Below are 17,118 nucleotides of genomic sequence, written 5' to 3' on the forward strand. Positions count from 1 at the left end.
TTCAGCGGCAAGTTAATCCCGCGGTGCCGCCCCTTATCGTAAACGCTAATTGCGCTCCGTGGCTCCGGATCCACTTCCAACGAAATACACTCGACGTTTATCCGAATTTTTCTCCGCTTTCATCCTTTAACGTCGAGATCCCGCCAACGATCCGCCTAATTCCCGACAAATTCCCGGCAACCGGAGGCACCGTTTCGCCTGCCATTTTATTTATATCAGACGCGTACAGCCCTCTTAATACGGTGATTCTTATGAAATCGTCCGCGATACGTTTCAGATCCGCGATTCTACGAATTTCACTGAATTATGCGCGAATCTTTTTTTTCGAGTGGGAAGGGTACGGTTGTACTTGTGACTAGATTGCGCATCTAAATGCATTTATGATAGAAATGTGCGGATGAAATGTAGAATTGTGGAGACGCAGAAGAGAAGTTAATAATGTAGTTACGATATTTTCAGTTTGTTAGAACGACTCGATTTTTATTATAATTCTTGTTTCTTATAATCGTCTTGGCATGCTTTTATTTTTCATAAAGATCTGCAGTCTACTGATGACAATTGATAGCGTATTTATTTTATTTTTAAAGAAAAGAATTTTTTAGTTCATTCGACGTCATTTTTACCACGTTTTAATTTTTAGTGGAAACATATTTTAGAAGCAGCATTGACATCTGGTGATGACATTAGGGGTTGTTTGTACTTAGCCTTGTCATCTGCATCGACTTTAAAAAATCATTAAATGTATTTCGAAAATGAATATTATTCTCTTGTTCTATTTATTTTGTTCTTAACATGAAAAATAATCTTATTTCTTTCCTATATTTATTTTCTTCTTAACAGGAAAAGTAATCTTATTTCTTTCCTATATTTATTTTCTTCTTAACAGGAAAAGTAATTTCGTTTCTGTCATATATTTATTCCATTCTTAACATGAAGAGTAACTTTATTTCTTTCCTATATTTATATTATTCTCAGTATAAAGAGTAATTCCATTTTTCTGCTCATTTCTTACACATTTAATGAGTAACTTCTTAAATTCAACTAGAAATATCATTAGGGGTTGTTTCTACTCTTAGTCTTACTATCTACCATAGTCCTCGCGAATCATCGAATAATGTTCCAAGAATAATAAACATATTTATTTTGTTCTCAATACGAACACAATCTCTTTCAGAAATAACTTGCATCAAAGAAAAATAAATGCATTATTTTAAAATTAAATTTTAAATGCATTAAAGAAATGTCTAATTCATCTGACCAATTATCATAGTGACAAAACGATTTTTCTTAAATGTATTTTAAAGTAGTTAAAAAAATTAAAAAATTGCTGTTAGGGTGCCACTTTGTTGGTCGGGTCTCGAAGGCAGCGAACTAGGTGTCAGCCGGGTCGACGCCCTTTTCGCGGATCGATACAGATTTATTCGGTTGTCAACAAGACCGGCCCCCGGTTTACGCCAGCGCTTTAAAAATCGCTGCGCCGGCACCGATGACACGAGAAGAGGAATACGAATGACCCTGATCATGGGCGGACAGGTTCGCCTCGAAGTTTTAGGTGCCTCGCCGCACCTCGAGGGCCGTCGATGACGAAAGAATTCGACCTCTGCGAACCCGCCCGGTTTCGTAACGCCACGCCGTAAACGACGAGCTCGTACGTTTGAACCCGCCGATAACAAAGGCATCGCCTCTACGTTGACAACGCCGGCTGCTGATGCAATCGTTTGTTAACGCGATTTCGTTGGTCCCGGGTCGAAGGTCGTCCTCGCGAGTCATTATTTTCGTGAACTCGCCTCGGACATTCGTTCGCATAATTTTTACGTTGAAGTCGGCAAATGTGTCTCTTCCTGTTCACACGTGTTTAAGCGAACTATAACAATATTAGCGAGAACATTCTTGTTTATTGCCATTTTCCTTTATTTTGCACATATTACCTTCTACACCTGATTTTCGAGATATTAGAAATGATATACATGTGCCTTCAAGATGGAAGACAAGATTAGGATAAAAAGCGTCGATGTGCTAGGACGATTTTCACCAACTTACTTTATTATCTAATTGTCAGCTTGATTGCAGTAAATACTCAGTTATCTAAACGTTTATTTTTGTAAAATCCTGACAACAAAATGCTTTATTATCTAACAATTTCATTCATGTTCTTTAATAGTAACAGATATGCACTGAAATAATACAATGATTTTATTTGATTTGATTTTATTTTATTTGTTTTCATTTTATTTTATTTGATTTCATTTTACTTGATTTTATTTCATTTAATTTGATTTTATTTCTTGTTTTATTTTATTTTATTGACTATATGCTACGCGATGTGTAAAGTGATAATGCACTTGTAATCCATAACACGCTTAAAATTCATAAATAATCATTACTATATTTCATTTATTTTGCTTCGGTCCTTCGGAACGTACTTCCCTTAATTTTCTCCTTAGAACAATAAATAATCGGTTTCCATCGAACCGTAAAACATGCCACCCCTTTCACGGCGCGCCTATAAACAATATAACACAATATAATATTAAAAAGAACGTGAACAATTTTTTCAACGTCCAGCATGTCGAAAGAACGGCGCAGCGTGATAATGTTTTACGTTTGCGTAGCGAAAAGAGAGACAACTTCCGTTGTTTTTTTTCGTTAGGCTCGGGACACGCAGTCGTCGGGCGAACACGAGCGGAAAAAGTTGCGCAATTAAAGGAGTTTACACGGCGCTTTTCCTCCGCGTTTCTCCGGTGGCTAATTACTATTTTCAATCGCGTCCTTGATCCTCTTCCGACGTGACTCGTCCCGCGATCGATCCTCCCTCCGCCGACCAGTCGCGAGAAATATGTCCGACGGATCGCAAAAAGTCGAGGCTCCGAAATTCTTTTTTCGATTCCTCTCTTCTCGACTCGTAAATATGTAATTCCTGATTCGCTTCGCCTCGTCGAATATGCATGAACCGGGGATTAAGTAATTTGGGAATCGATTGTGATCGCCGCGACAGCCGAAATTGAACTCGGCGAGCGACACGTAACGCGTATTTAAATAACACGTTTACGCTTCTTTATCTCGATGCACGCTTCGTTTTTTATGTTACCTTTTCTATCAAAGGATTGACGCGCGCTATGATTAACGATAGCCGAACAATTTTCCGATCGACGGATATTTCAGCTATTAATTGTGCGATTAAGCACGTGTGAGTATGTATCGTGACTCAGCAGTTATTACCTGCAGATGCAGGCGATCTTTTTTATATTCGGTCGGGATCGAGGGTCAACGATTATGTAAATGCTTTAAAAAGTTGTTCGTAAACATCCGTAATCTCATCCATAATCTGTCAAATTATTTACATTGATATAAAATGATGCAGCATTAATGTTGCAATTTCTTTCGCAATTAGAGGTCGGAAGAAAATTGTCCGGCTAATCGTAAACACTATTATATCATTAAAAAGACTGTGGTGGAGGGGATGGTGGTGTGAACTCGATTTGTTTGTACCATGATTCTTATGTTTGTTCCATTATTTCTGGCAAACACTGACGGTAATAACAGAGTCCTTTTTACCAACGTCTAAATAGAGTGAAATAACAAATTTAATTTCGTTTCGAATCTTTGTTTAATCAGGTTTCACTTTTTTATTCCAATTATTATTTATGCCTATTATTATTCGCCGTTCTCGTTTCCTGTTTTACGTGTTCAAAGTGTAATCTATATTTAAACGATCCGAACGACGCGACTGTTGTCTAATTGCCGCGAGCAAAAACAGTACTTTTCTCTTTTTCTGTAAATGTTAATGAACGATTGGACGATGTTTTTAAAAACCTGTGGAGAGCCAGCCGGAATTAAGCAGGATTTATATTATTGCGTAAGCGATTATGTAAACCGACGCTTGGAATAGCGTGTCTCGATGTTTGCCGCGCGTAGTTAACAATAAATGAAGGCGTCCGTAAACATTTACGCGCCGCCGGTTCCTACTGCTTTACAATTCTAATGGCAACGCAAGTTGATCGCTGCTGCCGGATCTTCGAAATTTCGTGTCGTAGATCGTGGATCCCGAGATCGATAAATCTCGAAAGACCACAGGTCGAGTGACACAATTTGGATTCTCGAGCGAGTTAAAGAACAAAATCGTAGAACTTTTGACAGAATCTAGCTACAAAGATGAAGCTTAGCTCAAAATAAAGCTGAGATCTTGAGAAATTAAATAAAATTAATAAGGAGCTATGGAAAATGAGTTTTAACCTCGAAAACATTGAGCGAAGTTGACCATTTTTCGAAATGTACCTTTGCTGCAGACAAAGTGGGAGATCAAAAAATATTTCGAAGATCAAAACTTGGTCAAACCTTTGCTCCTTATTTTTTCCTTATTCTATAACGTATCAGCTTTAATTTAAAAAAGGATTCATGATCGTATCTTGATTCTGTTAGAAGTTCTGTGACTTTTCTCATGGAAGTCGACCCATCTTACAAAAATTGCCCATTAAACGAAGACGGAAGTTTCATCAATTTTTACGCGGTCGAAACTTTACTGTTACTCCGCCCCGTTATTCTTCCGTCGCGCCGCGATATCTCAGCTGAAATTTGAAGAAAGTTGCGTCACCCTATCCCCGGACGCCATCAAAAGTTCCGCGATGCCGTCGTAAAGATGACCGAGCGCGTCGCTTCCGGTTTCTCTCGCAGTCGAACGAAGGACGATGGCGCGTCATCCGGCTGTCGCGCGTAAACTCGTTCCCGGTTGAACAGCACAACTCGAGAATATTTGTCCCCGCGTTCGAACTTGTTAGCAGAACACCGTGCGGAGAGAGACACGGTCCATGCGACAAAGCGCTGGAATCCGCGTCGATACGCGACGGCGAGATCAGTTTGGCGGCGAGTTCGCCGCGCTGTGCTCGCTTCGTAAACAGAGAAATTTCGCGGCGTACGAATGAAAATTTCCGCTCGGACCTCTTATAAGCCGCGCCGGTGAATCTTTTATTATGCGCGAGCACTGCATTCCGCGAAACTTCCTTCATCTCGCGGGAGAACCGAAAATTCGCGAGGTCGTAAACGGAAGATAATATTCGCGCGTGTTTCAACGGGCGACGAGTCTGCGAGCGCAGATATTTTCGTGGGATCCCGCGATGCGCGTGTTTGGTCAAGTTTCCCGGAATTCGATTGAGTTTCGAATTAACGCGACGAGTGCCGCGTCGGTCACACATCGGCGATACTGTTTCAGCCATTTATTTTGAAACTGGCCTAGATCTATTTGGAAATCTAGATATTCGTGGACTTTGCGTTTTGGTAAATTTAATAATATTAGTAACATTGTTATATCAGTGTTTCGTGTTTATTAGGATTATTTAGAGGCATTGTTGAAAGGAAGTTATTTATGAAAATCTAGATGTTAAAATATATAGCTCGATATTGTTGAAAAGTAGACTTAAGTCATTTCGAAAATAAACTACGACTAATTTTGTTACTAATTTTTAACATCCATTTTTATTACGATATATCTGCGGACATAGGTATTACTAGAATATTTAGAATACGAAAGGGTTTAATTACCATCCACTATGATACATCTTAACTCTCTAGTTTCAGCTTCATTAATTAAATTCTTAAAGGGTCGTGTTGCAAAATAAATCTGCAGATTTTAATAGAGTCTACTTTACGTTTGATATTTATCTTGCGATATTAGCTAACAAATTGATTATACTGTCATTACCATACTGCGGATTTTATGCAATATAACAAAACTGGATAGATGAAATACAACGCAGTGAAAAGACATTTAAACAATTTAAAGACACTACTTCGTTACTTTCAACTCGTTAAGCTTAATTATTAAAGAAATAAATGTGTTTTATGCTTCCGTATCTTGCAATCAATGCAAACAATATTTACGTTACATAAAGATCCACATTACAAAGCAAAAATATTAAAGCATGCATTCTCGTATGCGTACTTTGCAAATTACATAATAATTTCGGGACTCGACAAATACACGAAAGTCGCAATTAAACGAGCAATTCTGCGGAAGCGCCGCGATTTATACGTCGCATCGATTCGTTAATATCGCGTGGCCCCGTATCGTCGCGTTAAGCAACAGCTCGACGGTTTCGTAATTTTTATTTCGCGCCTCGATTACGAACGCGGCGAACAATTTTCCCAGTCAGTGACTTTCTGGAACGATAAAAGCGCGTGCAACATTCGCGGGTGTCCGCGACCACCCCATCGCGCGTCATTAATATTACATGATTCCGCCGTTTTATTCCGCATGAACGTGCCCGCGCGCGAGTTTACTTTCCTAACGTTTGCTTTTCTGGCGCGCGCCGAACGCGGGAAACAATTTCGCCGGAATAACAGAGGAGAGACGATCGATTTCCCTACCGCCGATGAAAATTTGCCACTCGATAAGGATAAAATAGAATCGCGCTTCGCTGATATCGAATTCTGTCGGAGCGTGCACGCGGACGCATAAACAGCGCGCAGGAGCAATAAACCGCAATTGATATTAACGACTTTGCATTCCGCCTCGTTGATATTACTGGCCGCGATTATTATTAGGTTGGTGAATATGAAACGTCGGATTTTTAACCCTTTGCAGTCGGAGCCGTTTTAAGTGGAAATCCAAAGTATTTGTTTAGACTTGTAAGCGTTGCCATTTTATATAACTCGTAGCATTTTATATATTATGCTATTGCATTTTGTGATTCGTTGCAACAGTTAACCCTTTGCACTCGAGTGGTGACTCTGAGGCATCACTAAAATTGTTGCAGCACGTTCCAAAATAATTTTTATATTATGAAAGTATTTGAAAAAAAAGATTTGATTTCAAAAATTATGTGAAATATAAAATTTTATAAAATATAGATCTCTCGCCTTTCGACTTTCACTATTTTAAACATCTAGGACAGTTTTTACGGTCTAAATAGTATAATAAATGAAGACAGTCTGAAATATACCATATCAGAGTTTATTAATTTTAAAGATCAGAATTTGTTTAAGACAGATATTTCTGTATTGAAATCTCGTTGAAAAAGGTATAGTAAAGCAAACGGGGCATATTTTGATTAAATCAATAATTTTTGAAAAAAGATACACAATTTCATATATTCACTTAAACATCTGTCATTTCATATGCACCAATAATACAATAGACTCGAGCTCGGACAACAACGTTTACTATCACCGTGTATTTTTATGGAGTGAAACGCGAAGAGGAAAAATTCGGCAGACGCTGCGATTGGTCTCGCGGCTCCGTTTCTCCGGCGAACTCGCACGCGATATCTTCGGGAATTTAACGCGCGACTAACATGTATAGGCGGTGAAGCCTTCGCCGGTATCGCGAACAATTCATTTCCGATTAAAATACGTAACTGGCACGACGCGTGCGATCCACGCCGGTCGGACCACGAGTCACGTTATCGCGATCGCATACGTCGACCGTACAATGAGTCGAGCAACATTATTTTTTTTCCCAGCTGTTACGGACGCGCCGCGCTTTCAAATCGTCCGAGAGACGGACACGTTCTTCCGATGATTTCTATACGCGGCCACCATGCGCGCCGGCAAGAATTGATAATTAATACGTTCTCTACACTTGTATATATATTTCATTCATCCTATATAATAATTCCTAACTAAAATAATCATTTGTAGCCGAATTAAAGCAGCACACACTACGAGATATCTTTTAGCTGGCTGTTTTGGTACATACATTTAGTACGAGATATCTCGTAGTTCGCAGTCAACGGGTTAACGAAAGAATCGTTCTTATCGACGATCATAAAAACTCACTTTTATCGATCACAATTATTTTCACCGGCGAGTGCCAGTCGAATTATCCGACGCAGCTTTCCAACGGAGATTTATCGGCGATAAAGCTGTCGCTGAAACAGTTCCTGGAAAACATCTTTCCAAGCAACTTTACTTGTAGTTGTTTCCCCGGTGATTTATTGTTTAAATAGCACGCGACGTTTTTGTAGGTTCTTCCGTCGCGTTCGAGTAGACTCGAAGTGCTTGCCGGCAAGAAGATGTTCCGCTCGCGAGATATGCAAAGTTGTTTCCGACGCCACTTCGATTTCCTCCTCGTTAGCGTGATGGCTGGCTGCTAGACGGTGTGCCCGGTACTCTCGTTATTAACGCAAACAATGCCCCGTCTGCGGTAATGTACATTAGGAATTATTATTATTGCGCGATGTCGTTCCATCGTAGTAATGCGACACGATCCAATTAAATTTTTAGTGTTCCGGTCCCTTGTTTCGATTCTATTCGGTTTCACAGTTGGACATTTATTATACTTTGCTTGATACACTATGATCAAAAACATTTTGAACAAAATTGTCAATTTTTTGTTATATATAGCTTTTTCATTAGATGGCTTTATTTGTTCTTGAACGAGTGAAAAGGATTGAAGAAATTTGAGAATTTAACACTCTTACTTCTGCTGATTTTCCTAGAGTATTTATTTAAAAATGTACTGCACTATCGATTCTTAAAAAATAATATTTTAAATCATAGTATAATTTAGTGATTGATGGAATGATTCCAGAAATATTTTTTAAATCCAAAGTCTAGCAATACCTTTGGAGGTTATGTGTGATATTCGGTTTAATTGGTCAAAAGCAATTCACACAGAATAATGTATTTTTGATAAATATTTTATCATAATACATAATGCATATTTCATAATTATTATCTTAAATGGAACTTCGTCTAGCAACATTTTTAGGTGACATGCACTATGCATATTTTAAATATTACTGTTTAAGAGCAATGCACACGGAATATTGTATATCTGATAGATAATATTTTATCATCCTCATAAATAATGTATATTTTAGAATGCAGTTATTATATACAATTCAATGAATTTATTATCATTCATTATCTACAAAGATTCTCCGCATTGTGCATAGTGCACGAACTAAATTATTTAGAAACAATTTATAATGCATTTGCAATCGCAATAGATGCAGTGCAATTTTTAAAAGGATCATTAACCCCTTGCCCTACTATTTTCTTCGTAGCTAAAAGGACGAGCATTTTTTTTTTACTGTAATAATTTCTTAAAAGGAAAAGGAAAAATATTCGTTGCGTTTGTCTACATTTACTTAAATGGTTAAATACCGATAAATTTTATTCCGGCTTAAAAGAACGGAATAACATTTATACTTAACCAGATTTTAATAAAAATCTCTATGACTATCAAGACACATTTTACAAAAACCTCATTTGCAAACACAATGTTTGAAGAATATCATTTACAAAATAGAAACTCTTGCCTATATATTTTAAGTTTTAACTTGTAAAATAATATTTACAATATTCTCTGAACAAATGAGAAGAAAAAGTCTTCGGAATTTCTGCGAATCGAGGCTAAACGCATCGATCCAAGATGAGCGAACGCGCGCGTACGGTCGCAACCGTGCGGCTTTCTTCGGCGAGAGAGAGCGCCTCCACGCTCCAGCTGCGGCCGCGCCATTGAAAAACGTAATTGCCAGGTTAGATCGCCTAGTCCGAGTTGGAAAAGGTACGGGAAAAAAAAGGGGAAAAAGAAAAAGAATGGAAGAGGCGACGGGGCCCGCCGCTGCCCGCCGCGTCGGAATTATTTCGCGTCGCGGATCCCCTCGTGTTACCCGGCCGCCATTACGGTGAACGGTGGATTTTCGCGTGCGAATTCAGCGTGGCACGCGAGTACAGTGATTGTCCGGATCGCGAGGAGCCTCCGTCGAGCCGAACGGGCTTGCTTTAATCGAGATCGCGACAGAACCGAAAGACAGTGCACGCCGCGTTAAAACGCGATCTTGCTAAGCCGGGACCCTTCTGGATCACTTCGATCCCTTCGAATATTAAATTAAAAAGGATCCAGTGATCGGATAAATCGAACATTCGTGGTGTACGATTTTTTTGGAGACAATTTTTCTGTTACTCGTTTAATAGCAGTTTTCGGAATGTTTCTCGGTTGGGTTTTCTGGAGAACCATTTATTTTGTGCAGATTTATTCGTTAAACTATTTCTGCAATTAACGCGGAGAATTTTTATATTGCACGAAGAGCTGGAGTTTCGTTGCAATGCCGAGTGAGGGGCAAAAATGTTAATACACCTTGTAAAATCGTATTATTGATTCTGAACTTCGAATGATTTTAATCTTTTTTTGCAAATATTTGAGGGATTGTATTTTAGAATGACTGAAATACTTTTCTTTTAATTTTGCTATTACTTGGAATGAGAAGGATGTAAAATATTTCTCTTGATCCAAGTAATAGCAAAATTTAAAACAGAAAGTATGTCTGTGACTGTATCGTGAAATAGTTTCTGTAACATTTACAAAGATTTAGACCACTTTCGAAAATGTTATACCGTTTTGAAAGGTGTGCGGTCACTTTTGTTCCTTGCGGTACCATTAAATATTTTCAAATATTTTATTTTTAAATATTTTATTTAATGATTTATTTTTAAATATTTTAGATCGAAATATTTCTTTATAGTAACGCAAAGATTATTCTGATGCAGCAAGAGCAGACATCGTAAGAAATGCTCGAATCTCGTATTATTACAGTATCGAAACGATCAAAGTTGTTACAGTATGTTTCGGTGTGGCGGAAATGTAGATTAACAACGTTATCGCGTGATAATTTTTCATTTGCAGCCGAGTAGGTTAATTGCGGCAATTTCTTCGGGCTCGCGCGCCATTTTGTCGCCTCCTGAATTTAATCTTCGGTGCAGGTGCGATTCTGGGGCGCGGATACGGTGTCGGGCGCAATATATCCGATTGGATTCAATTGGATTTCGGGGGCCGGCAGATTTTTCTCTCGTTTTTCAAACGGGAACGCGGAGCGGCCCGGTCGTCTCTAAACGCGCGAGAGTTTAATTGGACCGTATTACCTTCTGCGTAGCTCTCTTTCCAAGCCCCGGACGGATTGAAATTTTCGCGAGACCGGCGACTCCTACGCTGAGGAACTGAGTCGCCTGCGCTAACGTCGTTATTATACCGTGCGTTTACGTCGCTCACGAATTTATCGAATCACGAACGGAAAGTAACGCGGCGAACGTCGAAATGTATATAATATCGCGTACACGAAAAATTCACGGATAGAGAAAATATACGTAGATTCGCACAGTGCATATCTAATTAGACAAAATACACGAATGTACACAGTATAAACGTAATTAGACAAAATAGACAAATATACACAGTACACGCCTAATTAGACAATATTACGCAAACATACACAGTCTACATATATATACTATATTATTTTAATTTATTGAATTATTATAATGACTAAAAAATAGACATATAAAATCTATCAACTATATAAGACAATGAATAACAAATTTCCACTTGCAAAACTATCTCCACACAAACATACATATACAAACAAAAATATGTTTATTTTTACTGATAATTGAATAAATAAATATATATATACTATGGTATTTCAATTTATTCAATTATCAGTAAAAATAAACATAAAATCGGCCAACTATATAAGACAACGACGAACAAATATCCACCGGCAAAACTATTCTTCTTCACTCGATACAAATTTGTTAATATGTAATAATTGTCGGCGTTGTGTCGCATGTATATCCAAGCCGCTCTGTCCCGCTTTTTGCAAATTAATCCGTAAAATGATTGACATTCTCCTTGCGGTTTTTTTTGCCGTCGGTTCACAAGGACCCTTCGAGGTGTCGCCGACAGTCTCGGTCTCGTAAACATCGATCGATACTCTGCCCGGCCGTTCGCAAATAGTTATTAAGCAACTATCGCGGTCGATCGTTATTTTCCCCCCGTGACTTTTTTGTTCTAATAGCCGGCCATTGATTAAACGATGTTCGATACGGTGCCAGTCATCATTTACGAAAACAACGATCGCGGCGGCATACGTGCACCGGCGTGCCGATAACGCGACAGCAATCGATGACACGCAGTTCGGTTTCGACTTTCCGAGCGTCGGCCGCGTCCTCATTCCTCGTCCGCGAACGGGAACGGAATCTCGATTTCGATTCGCGCCGCTCGAATTTTCCCCCTTCGACCTTTCGTTCCGGCTTCGGAAAAGCCGGATCGGACTTCTCGCAATTTTCTGCGGAATAATTTTCAACCGGCGCCGTGGCCAAAATTAGAAAAGTATTCCGATCTCACGCTCCCGCGTCTTCGCGAAGAAATTATTGCTAAATAGACTTGTTATTCGCATGTGAATGTTCTCCCGTTTGTTGATGGCGTTTGAAAATCATTATAGCACGATTTGATTAAAGTATTATAGCACGATTTGATTAAAGTATTATAGCACGATTTGATTAAATTATTATAGCACGATTTGATTAAAATATTATAGCACGGCGGCCAGAAAAAGTTGCCGGAAGAATGTTGCATAATTAACTTGCGAAGCTTCTCCGGTTCCATTGTCTATGAAAAATAAACGAACATTATTCGCAGAGCGACGCAGCGATTTTTAACAATTTTTCCTCGAGATCTTTTCGAAGACATTGTTAAGGAGAGTCCGTGATCGGACTGTGAATAATTCATAGTTCATTCTGCGAACTTGAAAATTTAAATGAACGTCCACGGGACAAGATAACGGCGCGAAGATGGCTAAATAACTTTGTCCTCGGATATTATTGAAAAGTAAAGTCGACGATCGAGCCGTGAATAATTCATAGTATTTTACCGCGAACACTTAAGGATTTTTGTCAATAATATGCACACAATGTAACGAGAACGCCGACTAACATTGACGCGATGGTTTCTCTGAATTTTCGTTGATTTTGCAATTGTTTGCACTCTATAAACGCGATTGAAAAATATCGGCAAAATTGAATATCAGTGAAGGATGACAGTAGAATCGTTTGCTACAGCCAATAAATAAAAATTAAATAAAAGTGTCGCGAAGCTGGTGCTCCGCCTTTTCTAAACTATTTGCAAAAATTCACAGAATTGTGTTTTAATAACAGCAAAAATGAATATTAATCGAAGATGACTATACAATCGTCTCCTACAGCCAGTAAATACAAAATAAGTAAAAGCATCGCGAAGCAGACTTTCCATTTTTCCCAAACTATTTTCAGAAATTCACAGAATTGTGTAGTAAAGAATCTTTGCGTCATCGCGCACGCGGCAATATTGAAATAAGCGAAAAATTGCAATGCAAAATTGGCTCTCCAGAGAACCCTGAAAACAGCTCAATCGAAATTTGCATCTTCACCGAAGAGGAATCATCGATCGTTTTAGGTCGTTAAATGACAGTTTCACCCGGAAATATTCCAGAAAACTGGCTATTTAAATCCTCCGTTGGAACGCGTCGCGATAATACAATCGACGCGATAGTAAATCGACGGGGATAGTGATTCGTCAGCAACTATCGCTCGGGTGTCAGTGAAGTGTTGGTAATCGCGGATAGGTGGCACGGGGCTCGCGCGAACCGCTCGGGATTCATATTTTGAATAGCAGAAGCTCGTCGCGCGCGCATTGCCGTCATGACGGAATCGCTAACGTGTTACGTTACCGTGTCGCCGACTCATTGCTCGACCGGTGCCGATTCTTCGATCGAAAGGTTCTCAAGCCGAATGTTCCGGCGTTAGTGTCCGCGCGGATGGTTTCGAGGATCAATTGACGCTGGAGGTTCCCGAGCAACGATAACAAAACTAAGAAACTTCGCAGCCGAGTTGATACACATTAGTTAGTGTGGCAAAGTGATGATTAAATCGATTGTCTCATCGCCGGAACGTATCATCCCCGGGTTGTCATAACGTCGTCGCAACATCGCGCAATAATTAATACGAGCATAGGAAACCGTCGAGCTCCCTCGACGATCATCGTCCCATACGATCACGTGACGAAGATACTTGAAACAATTGCATGGATATAATAGTGCATGCCGTCTCCATTGCCACGCATGGACCTTGCCCCGAGTGACTCCAGCTTCTAATCTCAATGCGACAAAAAATAACAATCATTTTGGAACGATCATCGATGCATTTGGAAACTACGATAAATCCTGCCCCGTAAAAATTCTAGCCCCGATAAGAATGTGATAACACGCGGTCGGAGGAGGTGCTGCATGCGGTATAGCTACATAGCGGTTTCTGCATCGGTTGCGAGAAATCTGCGGCGTCAGGATACAGTCGTCGGCAGAAGAGCCCCGCGACGTATCCGGCTACCAGTTGCTTCGTAAATTCCTTTCTTGCTGCGACTGTTTCCCAAACATTGCGCTCGTGCCTTGTGTGTACGGTAACACCGTGGCCCTCTCTCGTGGCTCGTGTATTGCCTCTGACTGTGCTCCGGTTAATGAATCAAAATGATTCAGCTAGTATTCAGAGAGTTTGACGAAAACTATCGGCGTAAGTGCTTCGAACGTTCTCTTCTTAATTTCGGAGCGCCGATTCTCTCTTTTCTTTTTTATGGAACTGTTGATTCGTCGGAGAGATCGAGGCTGAAACGATTTCGTTTGCGTTCGCAGGTACAATGTTGACTGTCCTCGACAAGATGCCCAGCTTGAAGCTGGGCGAGTTCACGCTGGAGCTGGAGCTGATGCCGCCCAGCGAGGAACTGCAGGAAGTCGCCAAGAGGGAGCTTCGCGAGTCACCGGAACTCCAGAAGGAGGCCATCGAGAAGCTTCGGGAATTGTTGAAAGGTGAGGATTTGGCGAAGCGATTTTTTACCGTGGAATATTAGTGTTTATGATAGTCGTTTTAACGTGGTATATTAAGTCTATGAAATATTGATTTTCTATGATTAATTACTGTTACTGGGCTAATTTAAGACTGCACGATTCGAGATTATTTTAACACTAAATTAACCAAACTCTAAAAGGGATTGACATGTATTGTTTTATAAGAATGACAAAGTTACATTGAGCCAGGCATTTTGCTATTTTTATTTTAATATATACTTGAATTTAGATATGTATTCAATTATTTCCTGTAAAAGAATCTTCATAACGTCAATAAAAAATGTGAAATCGATTGAAATGATCAGCATAGTATGTTTAGTGGTAACATTAGATTTGCAAAGCACTGAAAGCTGCTGCTTCCTATTGGTTTACAAAAGTAACGTTAATATAATATATATAAAATAACTCAGATATTGTTATAATCGTAATTCAACAATTTCATTAAAAGTATATTTTTACCATCGTTAATTAAAACATCAGCGATCGATCATTTTCACACGTTTCTCAAGACCAGAAATCCTTCAGTTTGCAACAGATTTAGTATTTAATTAAAAATCGACTCGAGAATTCCAGTAATTTAATTGAAAATCGACGTGGAAGCTTCAAACGATATATTAGAAATAAACTTGAAAAATTCAATCAAAAAAATCTGTCTGGAAAACTCAGTCGTTGAATTAAAAATCAATTTGGAAGACTCAATCGTTGAATTAAAAATCGACGCGAAAAATTCAGACATTTGATAAAAAATCGACTTAGAAAAATCGAGCGGTTGAATTGAAAATAGTCACGGAAAATTCAATCGTTGATTTCAAAATACACGCGGAAAATTCAATCATTCTGAAAGAAAATATTTAATCAAATATTAAACAAAGAACAACTGAGAAAGCTCTATAGACATCAAAATCGACGGATTGAAATTTTCGATCGACACCGATGATCCATATTGAATCACGTATATGAAATTATATTATTAAATTATTAATAAATTCCATATTAAATTCCGCAGCCGACACGAAACTGAAGGTGCCGTTGGACAACGATCCGTGGCTGATCAGATTCCTGAGGCCGTGCAAATACTACCCGGAATCGGCGCAGAAGCTGGTGCAGAACTACTACAACTTCAAGGTGAAGCACGAGAACGTTTACAAGGGTTTGAAGCCGAGCCGGGAGAAGAACATCTTCGAGCACAATATCCTGACGGTGTTGCCGAACCGCGACCAGCACGGCAGACGGATATTGATCATCGAATTGGGAAAGAAATGGAAGCACAACAAGTGCAGCTTGGACGAGGTGTTCAAGGGATGCGTCCTGTACGTGGAGGCGGCCATGTTGGAGCCGGCCACGCAGATCGCTGGAGCCGTGGTGATCTTCGATATGGACGGTCTGACGCTCCAGCAGACCTGGCAGTTCAATCCGCCGTTCGCAAAGAGGATATTGGATTGGCTGCAGGAGGCTGTGCCCCTTCGCGTCAAGAACATTCACATCGTCAATCAGCCCTACGTGTTCAACATGGTGTTCGCGTTGTTCAAGCCGTTCCTCAAGGAGAAACTGAAGAGCAGGGTGCGTTGATCCCCCTTTCCAAATATCTTCGAACACTCAATTTGTTAAAAAAATTAAACAATTTGAGAAGATTGTCCATTTTCGTATATAAGCTGAGGGACAATTCGAGAGAATTTACTGTATCGTCTGTTGCTTAAACGATGGCACGTAAAACAGTGTAGGACCGACTTCCATCAATTCACCCTTGTCAACATCCTCTCAGAAGTATAGCAAATGCCTCCCTTGCGCCATCGTTTCAGCAACCGACAATACTCGGTTCGTTTAATTGGATTTATTTTATTCTATTTTATCTCATTTTTAGATTATTTTCCACGGCACCGACCGCAAGTCCTTGCACCAATACCTGTCGCCTAAATGCTTGCCCGATTGCTATGGCGGCACTCTGCAGATACCACGTGTCACTGGGCCACAGTGGTTGGAATTGCTGCTGATATGTGATAAAGAGTATGACGGTACGTTCGAACATTTCTCTAATCGCGTACACTGAGCTTTCGTTTATTTCTTTCATTTATTTGTATATTTATCTATCGCGAAGAATTTTTATCGGTCACGTGGGTCAGTCCCCTGGTAGTTTGACGAGATAGCAGGATTCGTTGATTAGTCAGCTTATTTCAATAGTAATCAGAGTTTTACTTTATTATAAAAACGGAATATTTAATGAGCAGATAACGAGAAAGTCGTGCGATCAGCCATTTTTTAAGAATACATTATGGAAACAGCAAGTTTTAGTAAATTCAGAAATGCAGCTCGATAGTGATCTTGGAGACCTCGGTGATGATAAATAATATCCTGCATTCGCGGATCGAGATTAGTCGACGAAATTAACTAAGTGCATTTATTTTTCTAATTTCTCAATGAACCAGGATTTTTGGTTTATTTAAAATAACGTCGATACGAACTCCAATACTTC

The 17,118-nt window shown here is 39.5% G+C and overlaps 1 protein-coding gene across 7 annotated transcripts in view; it reads left to right on the top strand.

Annotated features, from left to right (window-relative positions):
• Positions 1-17,118, top strand: part of LOC144475160 (alpha-tocopherol transfer protein-like) — a 33,216-nt gene that overhangs the window by 14,641 nt on the left and 1,457 nt on the right. For 4 of the 7 annotated variants that reach the window (XM_078190758.1, XM_078190760.1, XM_078190756.1 and 1 more), the window contains exons 2-4: positions 14,436-14,609; positions 15,655-16,208; positions 16,510-16,660. In XM_078190758.1, the coding sequence (XP_078046884.1) occupies positions 14,441-14,609; positions 15,655-16,208; positions 16,510-16,660 (874 nt within the window). In that variant the 5' untranslated portion in view covers positions 14,436-14,440. The other 3 variants (XR_013494811.1, XM_078190759.1, XM_078190755.1) reach the window with 3 other exon arrangements.

This window comes from Augochlora pura, chromosome 9 (assembly GCF_028453695.1).
Source record: "Augochlora pura isolate Apur16 chromosome 9, APUR_v2.2.1, whole genome shotgun sequence".
NCBI lineage: Eukaryota > Metazoa > Arthropoda > Insecta > Hymenoptera > Halictidae > Augochlora > Augochlora pura.